At 39.8% G+C, this 13,055-nt stretch overlaps 1 protein-coding gene across 1 annotated transcript in view; it reads left to right on the plus strand.

Annotated features, from left to right (window-relative positions):
- prdm6 (PR domain containing 6) overlaps positions 1-13,055 on the plus strand; it is a 228,263-nt gene that overhangs the window by 170,210 nt on the left and 44,998 nt on the right. The window contains exon 5 of the mRNA XM_063069171.1: positions 9,949-10,285. Within this exon, the coding sequence (XP_062925241.1) occupies positions 9,949-10,285 (337 nt within the window). The remainder of the gene's footprint in view (positions 1-9,948; positions 10,286-13,055) is intronic.

Raw genomic sequence — 13,055 nt, forward strand, 5'->3', positions numbered from 1 at the left:
TGTCAGAACAATGTAGAATTTTGTCTTTGAAGCAAGTCCATTTTTCATAAAACATCCTGATAGCTCATCTGACTGACAGGATTTTCTAAATGTGTGGTGCAGGTTTCAGAAATGATACAGGGGAGTTTTGAGCAATTATTATGATTGTTTGATGTTGATATTGTGAATGCAGAAATGCTGAGACGGACATTACTAAGCATGAGTCAGAGGCAGTGGAGGTTTGGAGGAGATTGCTGCTCATTGCCCACAAACAATGCCATGAGGCCTCCATGTGATTCTGCCCCACCATCCTCATTTTACTTCATGTGTTTTTTCTGAATTGTATGGGTTTTTCCCAGGTTATGTAATTATAAAGTCATGCAGGTCAGTACTGTATGTCAATTGGCCACTGTAACATACCCCTAAGTGTGTAGATGAAAGGAAAATAGGGGAGAGGTAATGGAAATGTGGGGAGAATATATAACAGAAAAAATAGTGGGGGAGGGGTCAACAATGAGCCTATGAACTGAAATGAACTCCTTCTGTGTCACAAGGAGGTATGAAGACAACCCAGCCAACATGGGTTGGTAGAGATTCAGGGCTGTGATCAAAATAGGCCTAAATCTTTGATAATATTTATGCCTAAAACAAAACCCAGCAAGTTTTTTGTTCTTTCAGTAGCTTGATAACTGAATATGTCAAATCCAAGGCCTAGATGATATGGATGAAGAAGAACTAGTGTAGACAGGGCTGGCTTATTTGCAATTGTTAATGTCCAGGCTTTTTACTCTGATGTTCTTCTGGGTTCATAGCAGAAAGGAATGGTGTGCATTCAATTTGTATATAAACTAATATTTTCATTCCAGAGTTAAAAATGTTATACCCGATTCACTATCAAAAATTCATTTCTGAAATGGACACAATAGATTGCGGATGCTTGAAATCCAGAGTAACACACCCAAAATGCTGGAGGAACTCAGCAGCTCAAGCAGCATCTATGAAAAGGAAAAAAAGAACTGACGTCACAGACTGAGACCTGGCCTGATGAAGCCTGAAATGTTGACCCTTTTTTTTCCCATAGATGCTGCCTGACCTGCTGAGTTCCTCCAGCATTTTGTGTGTGTTTCTGGACTGAAGGTTTTACGTCCAATGAGAGATCAAAAGACTGATGGAATGATTTTATGTGAGCTGAATGTGTTTATAAACTAGAGGACTATGTGCAATGAAATGTTCAGTGTGAATAATGCTCTCTTTTACTGTGGGATCCCACTGTACAGGGTTATGATAGGGTCATGGCAACGGGGAATACAATGACCCTTTGACCCCAATGAAATTTGGTTACCTGAAACTGGCTCAGATTTCATATGCAATAACGTCTCACAATATCTATGATAATATTATACCTGGCTTCAATTCATTGTAACTGACCTGAGTCATGTTTAAGACTGTTGATGGTAACTATTTTCAAAAGAGATAAAGATTGACACAGGCCATTTTGAGTGCTGTTTAACTGCCTTTTTGTTTTTATTTTTCACTGTGTGCAGTCCTATCATCAGTTCCGTATCCATGGTTGTTTTTGTGTAACTGAACAGAAAACAATTTGATTATGTTTATTTTATGAATTTGAAAGGAATATGGTCTTGGATGCTTTTGACTAAGGTTGAATTTAAATGCAAGAAGTGCAATTTGTCGTAGTTCATGATATTGAAGTTGACAGTGTCAACTTTGTGCTGCCTCTTCGTCTGGCAGAGTTCAACTTCTGGCCAGCACTCTTCCTTGCCTGGGTACTTCACAGAAATGGATTTTGGCCAGCCAGTGATAAAACAAGGGGAAGCCAGTGAAGAAGGCGTACCCTGAGATGATTTCACACTTATAACTACACTCTCACAGACACTGAAGGAGAGAGTATGAATGCAGATAGTATCAGCACTTGGTGAGAAACTTGGCACCAGAGAGCGAAGACACCAGGAAAGTCAGTAGGCTGGAGGGGAATTGCAGAAAAGGAGAGAAGTCCAACTGGCTGATGGACAGACTCAGACTGAAGCCACGTAAGCACAGGTTGCTAGTATAGTAATTAACAACTTAACATAACAACATTAGAAGTAGGAATGGGAGGTGGCTGTTGGACCCGTCATGCAAGTTCTTCCTTTTGACAAGATAATTTTCTATATCCAGCCCTATTCAATTTGCCTATCACCATATCCCTTCATATCCAGAATGATCTCAGTCTCTTAGATGCCCCTTATTATGAGATACTTACCCAATGGTAAGGCCTCTTAGCCAGGGGAAATGTCTTCACTTCATCTATCCTTCATTTTATTAGGTACTTCCTTGTGCATTCAGAGATGCTCTTCTGGACACCACTGTTACACACAGTTATTTGAATTACTGTTACCTTCCTGCCAGCTTGAAACGTTTTAGTATTTTCCTCTTACTTCTCTCATTAACAAGATATTTTACTCATAGAACTGCCACTCACTGGTTTTTTTTTTGTTTTTAGCACCATTCTGTGTAAACTCTAGGAATTGTTGTGCATGAGAACTCCAGGAGATCAGCAGTTTCTGAGATACTCAAACCACCCCATCTGGCACCAACAATCATTCCATGGTAAAAGTCACTTAGATCACATTTCTGATGTTTGGTCTGTACAAAAACTGATCCTCTTGATCATCCCTGCATGCTTTTATGCATTGATTTGCTGCCACATGATTGGCTAATGAGATATTTGCATCAATGAGCTCATTTACAGGTGTACCTAATAAATTGGCCACTGAGTTTATGTTTGACAGAGGTCACATCTCATTTTTCAAAGCTCTATCGTCAATAGAAGCCTACCTATTCAAGATGAAAGTTTATTTATCACACGTACATCAAAAATGCAATGAAGTGCACTATTTATGTTAACAACCAACACAACTAAAGGTCTGCTGGGGGCAGGTTGCAAGTGTCACCACACACTCCAGTGCCAAATATAGCATGCCCACAACCTTCCCTTGTATGATAAACCAACCACAAACCAATCTGGTGAATCTTTGCTTCAATCCTCCCCTAGCATGTACATCTGTTTTATAAAAGGAGATCAAAATTGCACTCTGGGTTGGCCTTGCCAAGGGTATGGTATTGTATTCTTCGTCATAGTAGTAAGGGCAACAGTATACAAAAAGCTTCAAGTCTATCTCTGGAATGCAAAGACACATCATCCAAAAAATTACTATATTATGGTGTATGCCAGAATTTGAATTGGAATTGGTTTATTATCGTCACTTGTACAGAGGTAAACTGAAAAGCCTGTTGTGCATGCTGTTCATATAGATCAAACAATTCACAGTGCACTGAGGAAAGTACAAGGAAAGATAATGAGGGTGCAGAATAAATGCGACAGCTACAGAGAAAGTGCAATGCGGGTAGACAATAGTGTGGCAAATATAATCCCACTCTAGTTCCAACCATGCTGAAATAGAGGACTTCTCTTTCAGATCTAGAACTGCTCCATCTTATCCACAGACACTGAGCAGACTTTACCAATCATACTGCAATTCAAGTGAAAGTAATGGCAAACAAGCTCTAAAATAGTGCACATTGATTTTCATTTGTCTACAAAATGCCATGGTTTACTTCATAATTTGCTTTATCCTTTGGTCATTTTTGGTCTGGAGTGTGGAGAAGCAGATATTGTGATGGTCAATGACCATTAGTGTTGGTGTATTGATGAATGGGGAATAGGGATTGAGTTTTGAGTATCGGAGTCAAACAAGCTCTTCAGCATCCACCCAAACAGAAAATTTTGACATTAATGATCATGAATTCTTCTAGTGGTTTGGATGTTAAAACTATATTTGTGTAATTTAAGTTACACAAGTATGGGATTAACAGCCAAACCACTAATACAGGACAAGGGCCGTTGGTAAAACTTGGCTTGTACAGATTTCATGGAGAGATTGTCACTACTATTTAAAATTGCATTTGGAACCCTCAGTTCCAGTTATGCCACCTCTAACAGTTAGCTAGGTGGGAGCTAAGTTGTGAATCTCCTACTCTGACTTCTTTCTGGTGCAATTCTTTTGAAGCTTCCAGCTTTGTGTATTATATTATTCATAATTCTTCTATCTAGCAACTCAATGTCCAGCACTGGTGTATCTATAATAAAGCTATATTAAAAACAATACTACCAGTTGTCCAGGGACACCAAGTGGTCTCACCACCACGCTGACACTCGACCGTTTGGTATCGTGATGCATTGTTACTATTCTATGACAGCCATTTGGCTGTTATGTATTTCTCCCCCCAGCTGGATCTTACTTCATCATTTTCCATGAGGAGTGAGCTTCAGCCACATGGTACAAATCTGTTGATTAGAATCTTACTGGCACAACTTACTCTTTTTTTTTCAGGCTGATCATTTTCAGTGCCTGATTTGGCTTCACTACTAAAATAAAGCATAACCCTTCATTATCTTTTCCAAGAAAAAAATGCCTTTCCTTCTGCACTTCATCAGATTATGACTCTTAACATCATATAATAATGTTTGGATATGTGCCTCATAATCTTACAACCAACTTTTCCAAAGAGATCACTTGTTGTCAATGGCACTTGCAATTGTAAAAGCACACCTCTCCACTTACCTTTTAATCTTTCAGAATTTTTGACTTCTAGGCTCAATAAATAATTAATAGTTAAGTTTGTTTGCTGTTTGAACCCTTTTAAAGGGGTATTCTAACAGAACAGAACTGGTGCTAATGACATACAGCATTTGAAAGCCCCAGCCTCATGAAGAAATAAAGAGGTGCGGTAGCCATGTCTTCTTCGTTCCTTCATGAGAATGAGGCTTTCATCTTTTAGATTAGATTCAACCTTATTGTCATTGTGTTGAGTACAGGTACAAAGCCAATGAAATGCATTTAGCATCTGACCAGAAGTGCAAAAGAACAGTATTATTTACAAAATAACTGCAAATAAAAAGTAAATGCTACAGCATACAAATATAAAAGTACTGAGACAGTCCAATATGGGTGCAATACTGCTTAGCGCTGTGATGTGAGGTTCAGCAGGCTCACAGCCTCAGGGAACAAGCTCTTCCTGAGCCTGCTGGTGCGGGAGCGGAGGCTCCTGTAGCAGCTACTGGATGGGAGGAGAGTAAAAAGTTCATGGTTAGGGTGAGATGCATCCTTGATAATGCTTTTCGCCCTGCCCAGGCAGCGTTTATGGTAGATGTTCTCAATGGTGGGCAATCGGGTGCCGATAATCTGCTGGGCAGTTTTCCGCACACGCTGGAGTGCTTTGCAGTCCAATATGGGACAATTGCCATACCACACTGAGATGCAGTTGGTGAGTATGCTCTCAATGGTACAGTGGTAAAAGTCCATCAGTATCCTGGGACAGACGTGAGCTTTCTTGATGCTCTGCAGGAAATAAAGACACTGTTGCAACTTTTTGATCAGGATGGAGGAGTTCAGGGACCAGGTGAGATCATCGGAAATGTGGACACCAAGGAAATTGAAGCTTGATACATGCTCCACTACAGCTCCGTTGATGTAGATGGGGACATGAATGTGGCTCCTAGCATGCCTGAAGTCCACAATAATCTCCTTGGTCTTCTGGGTGTTAAGGGCCAGGTTGTTATTGGCACACCACACAGCCAGTTGCTGGACCTCGTCCCTGTAGGCCATCTCGTCATCCCCTCTGATCAGGCGAACCACCGCGGTGTTGTCTGCGAACTTGATTATGGAGTTAGAACCATGTACAGGAACGCAGTCATAGGTGAAAAGGGAGTACAGAAGAGGGCTCAGCACACAGCCTTGAGGCACGCCTGTATTCAGGGTGAGAATGGAGGAGGAGAGGTTGTCTAACTTAACAGATTGGGGTCTGTTAGTTAGAAAGTCCAAGGTCCAATTGCAGAGGGATGAGCTGATACCAAGCTGGCGAAGTTTGGCGATCAGCTTGGAGGGGATCACAGTATTGAATGCCGAACTAAAGTCAATGAACAGCATTCTGACGTAAGAGTTGGGGCTGTCCAGGTGGGTCAGGGCAGAGTGAAGTGCCGTGGAGATGGCGTCCTCTGTAGACCTGTTGGTGCGATAGGCCAATTGATGGGGGTCCAGGGTAGTGGGCAGACAGGATTTCAGATGTGATTTTGATTGTTCTTTCTTTCCTCTCCTTTCTATAAATGTATACCTCAGATAAATATTATGTGGAGATTTGTGACAAATATGATTATATGATATATATGTACAGTATCTGAAATACATCTTATGGAAATGTTTGTTTGATGATGAAATTCAATAAAAAATAAATTACGAAAAAAAGAACCAGACTCTCAAAGCACTTTGCAATGATGGGGGTGAGTGCAAATGGGCAGAAGTCATTCAGGCTCGTGGCAGTGGAATGCTTTGGCACTGGCACAATGGTGGTGATCTTGAAGCTTGTGGGGACAACTGCCAGTGCCAGGGACAGATTGAAAATGTCCATGAAGACTTAACTATTATTATTTATTAAACCTAAAAGTCAAAAAATGTTAAAAGGATAAAAGAGTAGTGGAGAGGTGTGTTTTTACAAAATGTTGGGCATTTAAACCCTCACAACACACATCAAAGTTGCTGGTGAACCCAGCAGGCCAGGCAGCATCTCTAGGAGGAGATACAGTCGATGTTTCAGGCTGAGACCCTTTGTCAGGACTAACTGTTAGTCCTGACGAAGGGTCTCGGCTTGAAACGTCTACTGGCCTGCTGCGTTCACCAGCAACTTTGATGTGTGTTGCTTGAATTTCCAGCATCTGCAGAATTCCTGTTGTTGGCATTTAAACCCTGACCTTTCTACACACAATCCAACCCCACCCCACCGTTATTTGGCTCTTCCAATAACAATTACAATTCATGTTTCTTGTCAACCTGTCTCTGGCCCTCTCATCTCTCCATCTGGTAAGTGCTGATCTGATTAGTGCATGGGAAAGATTACATAACTGACCTCCATGTGCTGATCAAGCCAGCCAAAGGACACCTACCCTCTGAAAAATATTTCTTCAAAGTATTCCCATTTAATCATTCCAAGGCAAAAACTTTCATGAGTTATGCATGCTAACTCAATTACTATTTCACAAAAAAACTGTGGGGAAAGATGTAGATGATTATCACAAATTTATATTGATATCAATCAACCCCAAAGTGCTTTTTGTGCATGAATCTCAAGTCTGGCCAATCTGCTTATACATTATGGATGCTCTCAATCAGCTCACAGGTCACTGACACTTGGAGGATAGGGGAGAGGAATAAGGGAGAGAATTACAGATGGGATGCATTCAGACAAGCACTCATAAGCTATAGGTGGCAAACAGGTGGACCGTATTCGATTGTTAACCATAATAAGGCAAACACCATTTTCTTGGCTGGTAAGCTGTTCCAAATTTGCACTTTGACAACCAGTCTAAACCACCTCCAGCATTTCTAAACAAACTCCGCCATGATATTAAGACCAGAGAATAGGAATGGAATCAATTGTGACAAGCCACTTGCCTGGTTTCTACCCTTTCTGCTTTCTAAGGCAGACTTCTGTTTTGGAAACAAGAACTTTGGGAGCTGGAAAAAATAATGTATGGTGATATCATAACCTTGCAACCTCATAAATATTGAAACTCATTGTGTAATTTAAATGAATGATTCGGACACTGCATTCGTCATTAAAATGATCCAGCACCACAAACGTCTTCATCAGATAAATTTAATGGACTTTCCCTTCTGTTACATGCCTACACCTACTGCCTGTCTGCCCACCTCCTTACACGCATTACAAGCCAAGCATCTGGTTACCCTGAGATCCTCAGGTGTCAGAGGCAGGAACCTTTTTGAGAGAAACTGTAACTTATTATTTAATTTTATTTAATACAAGTGATGAAAGGAGTTTTCATTCTGAGCAGATGCTGTCAGCCCAAAAATGAAGGTAAGCATAAGTAACCATGGTAACAACTGACAGCCAAAGACTTCCCAGGTGTGAGTAATGGCTGTAGAGGTCAACTTTAAATGGTCAGTAAATTGCTCAATAAATTCCTAAAAGAAATAAAAAATAGAAACTGCTGGAAACACTTGGCAATTTAGGCAGGATCTGTGGAAAGAGAGATGGTCGATGTTCATGTGCTGGAATCTTCATCAAAATTGGGAAAGAGAGATGTCAAGTTATTTTTCAGATTTGTAGAAGGTGGTGCAGGATAGGATAAAGGGAATATTTCTGAGAGGGTGAGACCAAATAGTATAATGTGGTAGTTAGAAGCAGATCCAGAATATTGTATATGCGGTAGTAAGAAGCCGAATATTTCCGGATCACTAGAAAAAAATGGGCAGTCTGATACAGATGGAAAGACATAAAGGAACAAGAAGTTCAAAGAAAGTTGGCACATTTGATTTTGAGTCCAGAAGGCAGCAACGTATCTGGATGGACGATGAGGTATTGTAGCTCAAGCTTGCTCAACCTCATGTGACAGGGGTCAGAGACAGATAGGTCAGTGCGGGAATGAGAAAATTAAAATGGAGACAGCCAGAAGCTCAGGGTCACTCCTGCAGACTGAACACGCGTGCCCTGCAGAGAGACTCCTTTCACCATGAGACCCTATGCAAGCCTGAGGAAAATAAAATAATCATAAATAAAAATTCATTTGTTTAAGACACGATTTTTTTAGTGGTACTCAGGCCAATGCCTGGGCTCTGCCCTGTGAGCCCACCTAGCCAGATTTAACACTTGTGGATATAGAGGTCGAGCTGAACTGATCTGTCCCACTGAGAACTATCTTATGAGGAGGACAGAGCTCCAAAGATGGAAGCTGCTAATAGTTTTCTTTTCATGAAATTTTTTCCAGTATGTCCCTGGGACATCACTTGAGATATTTGTGTATCTCTCTAGATACCTCAATACATTTCTATTTAATGTTGGTCTCCGGTAGTTTCCTGGAACCCTGGAATGTAAGAACTTTGTCCCGATGACTGCCTTTCTTGTACCATCTCAAGGTCAGTGTCAGAATGCCGTGCAGCCAGCATTCTGGTCAGAGATCCACAAACTTAATTTCAGTGCTTGCGTGGGTCTCTCAACATTTTTTACACCTTAATATGCACTAATGAATAAAACATTGTCCCTGATTACCACTAAGCACCAAAGACCTTGTATGAGGTATGTGCTCGACAATCACACACATGGTGGAATGGAACCCCGATCGAGCAGCATTTTACTGCATGGATTCATGTGAAAATGTCCAAATTCTTTAAGAAACATCACCATGATGCATGGATGGAATGGATTGCCCCTCCTCACTCCTAACTATTGTGAAATTTTGAGGTGAAGTTAAGGGAATACGTCACTGTATTCAATAAAACTAAAGAAGCAAATCCATCTATTTAGAAATACCATAACTTGTAATCATACTTCAAAATATCTAATTCCATGCTTTCGATTCCTAACTCAGAAACTTATTTCAATATTTAAACTTGCTTACTTTAGAGAAAAAGAATTCCAAATACAAGTGACTTTAACCTAAGGAAGATAAATAGAATCAATAGTATATCTCTAGTCACTAATAATGTACAATTGCTACTATCGTTATACAGTTCATTAAATCAAAAAAACAATGACCAGAATTTTGGCAATCTATAATCTCATTCTATTTTCTTGGACCTGAGCCAAAATGAAATATTGCTGTTGGGTGTCGCTTCTTTTTGCTTGACTTCAATTTTCCTGGTGATGCATAGATTAGGACAGGCATAGCAGACTAATCTACCTGCACATTCATTCTCTGACTTATCCAGATAGACAATTTTAGGCTAGCAAATTTTCTAATAGCTTTCTTTTAGAAGAAATTGCATAAACCCACTTACAGACATGAAACTAGTTTTGGATAAAATTTAGTCCAAAAGAACTGTTTAATTGTTTGAGATTTTATTGCCTTTTGGTAACTAAATTATAATTATTAAATAAGATTTGTTTTTATTTCCATAGTGAATGTTCCATCAACTCTTGCTGACATAATGACCAGGCATGAGACATTACAATCGTTCAACAAAACTGGCAAACTTCCACCGACGGGCGTTTATCGTTCCCTAAGGTTCCCAGAGACATCATGCAGCAAAGTGCTGTCTGACAAAGCAGGGGTGAATGACTCCATGGCCAACCACATCAACATGAAGAACCAGCGGGTACTGGCGAGTCCAACCTCAACCAGCCATTTAAGTGGAGAATTCAGTGACTGGCACCTCTGGAAGTGTGGACAGTGCTTTAAGACCTTCACCCAGCGGATCCTTCTACAGATGCACGTGTGCCCACAGAACCCAGACAGGTAACTAGAATCAAGCATTCTAAACTGCACACTAAGCTGATTGCTTAAACTTGCATCATTCTGCTTCTGAACTGTAGCACAATCAGGTATCATATGTCATACATCAAGTGTATGAGTTCAGCCCACATATGCAGGGCACATCTCTATCTACAGCAGCTTGTACTCTGGGTTTCAGGGCTGGAGTAACTGTGGGGCAGCTACAAGGCTGAAACCTCCATGCACAGCCTACCTAGCGGGAAAGTGCATAAATTTAAAGTCTATAGTACTGAAGGAAGTGTGTCAGAGTGGATTGAGAAATGACTGTCCCATGTGATTGGAATAAATGTGCCCTTTTCAAGCTTTAAAGAAGTAATTGGTTGAGTACCACAGCAATCAGTTCTTGGCCCACAACTACTCACTACTTACATTAAGTAAAATCAGTTATGCACAATTTGTTCATGAAAAACAAATGGATCCAGATTCCTAGCTATTAAACTTCTTCCTTAGCTTCAAACTGAGCTTCCAGCACCAAGCTCTCTGACTGACCAATTGCCTTGCTGAAACTTGAGCAAATCTAAATTTCAGCTGGCCATAAACCTATTCACACTGTGCCATTCGCTTATTAACTTTCAGCTCACTAATCAACCATTGCTCACCATCAAGAATTGGCTCAAGTTTAAAATTTTCACATTTAGATCACTTCATTGTCTTTCCTAAATTTTACTTTTTTTGAACTAGCAATGCAAACTTAGGAGAAATCTTCATTTTTCTAGTTCTGGCCTAGTGTCCATCACCAATTAATTTAGCAAACTTCAGCTGCCTGACCCACCGTACCAAAGTTTGTAACAGCCTTCCTTACTTTCAGAGCACTTTAAGGTGCTCATTAAAACCATCCCTTTGAACAAGCTCTTACTTCTTGGAGCTATTATCACTTTATCTCGAAGTATCAAATTCTGGCTGATCGTTCTGTGATGTGGGGGAGTTCACTATATTAAGACCTAAGTGCAAGTTGTTTTTGATATTTTTGATAGCAGGATCTTTGTGTTATTGTAAAACATTGTAAGATGTTAGTACTGGAGACAAATGTTCTTATAATAAAATGAATTATTTAAAAATGTTGTTTGCATGCAATTAAAGTGTAGTGCACAGCTCCTAACCAAACTCTCAAAAATATTTTTACTCATTATTTTCTTTGTCGCGCATATATAAGAAATAGAAACACTATGCAAACAAAACATTAGTTGAGTGAACATCGATTGAAGTAATTCGCATAAAATTGAAAGCATGCTCAGTTTGAAGCTAAGAATGACAATAAAACTTATGTGAAGTATATAAATCAGGGATATAATTTGCAATTTTGCAAAGAAAAATGGAAGAAAAGTCATTGTAGTGACATTGTACAATTTCTTTTCCCTCAATGTCAGTGTACAAATGATAGAGAACCTTAGGGAAGGCAGAATGACTGAACAACCAATAATTTTGAGTAGTTTATAATTTTCTTTTTCCTACACATTTCTCAATACCTTTAGAAACACATCACCTTGTTAAAACAAAAATAAAGCATTACATTTATACATTTGCAGAAACATTGCGACAGAAATTTATTTTTGCTTTGTTATTGCTAATTAAGTGTCCTAGTAGCAGGAGAGCAGTAGAACAGGTGCCCAAAGCTATTGCATCTGTTTAGCACGTGACTGAAGATGAATTTCATTCCATTCTATATGAGTCATTATTCATTGTCAAATTATTTATATTTAATTTATATTCATTGGTATTTATCATGGTTAGTTATGTTAGTCGCTTTTGTTGGTGGGTTGGTTTTTAGCTACAACTTCCTACTTTCATTTTAGTTAGTCAGCTTGAGAAGAGAATGATTATGTGGACTGTCTGTAAAATCAGCTTTGTGCTTACATGCTTTATTTCTGTATCAGTCTTTTATAACCACACTGCAGGGGAATTATACCTTTTTCTTGGTAAGATTCTCTTAGACTCAAATGCACCCAGAATGACTAAGCACTTGGACAGGCTTTATATCTATGGATCTTATCTACAGTGTATGGGCTTCCAAAAGATATTTGTTAGTATTCTGCATAAGAGGTTATTAGCAAAAAAATAAAAATGACTTGGATGTAACTATATAGCATGGTGCAGGAGAGAGGAGGCAGTGTTAACAATTTAATCTGTGATTGGCAGGATATAGACATTTATATTTACAGGTGTAACTGGGTCTTGGTTACACTGGCTGCTGAGGTGTCTAAAATGGCTTCTTTGTATGTTATAATAAATGGCTTTTCTGTAATAATAACTGAGATGTAAGGAGTTCTCTCTCTCTCCCTGCTTGTTTGGGTTATACTATTGATAAGGGGAAGAACGAACCAATGAGTGTCCATGTTATTCTATCTGCATGTGTGGGAACCTGGGTGAGTGCGCGGGTTTTTCGGGAGGAGAACCGAAGAGGAAGGACGTGCTGGACGCGCTCTGGTCGACCACCGTGGTTGGTCCCAGGCGGCAGGTCAAGGGGGTCGGAGGAGAGCGCATGGTGGAAAGAAGACCCCGTTAATTGAGCTCCAATGGTTGTGCACGAAGTGGTTGAACTCTGATAAGTTTGGCGCCTTTTACTTTCATTTTATATTGTATCTCTATTAATTATGTAGTTCCAGTAAGATTTATAAGGTATAATCTGTAAATTGTGTGCTGTCTGATATTTGATGTATGAGTTTGTACCAGGTGGCATTACACAGCAACTATGCAAACGTGACACACGGTTTGGCGGGCGGTCGAGGTTTCCCCT

Source organism: Mobula hypostoma, chromosome 16, assembly GCF_963921235.1.
Source record: "Mobula hypostoma chromosome 16, sMobHyp1.1, whole genome shotgun sequence".
In the NCBI taxonomy this organism is placed as follows: Eukaryota; Metazoa; Chordata; class Chondrichthyes; order Myliobatiformes; family Myliobatidae; genus Mobula; species Mobula hypostoma.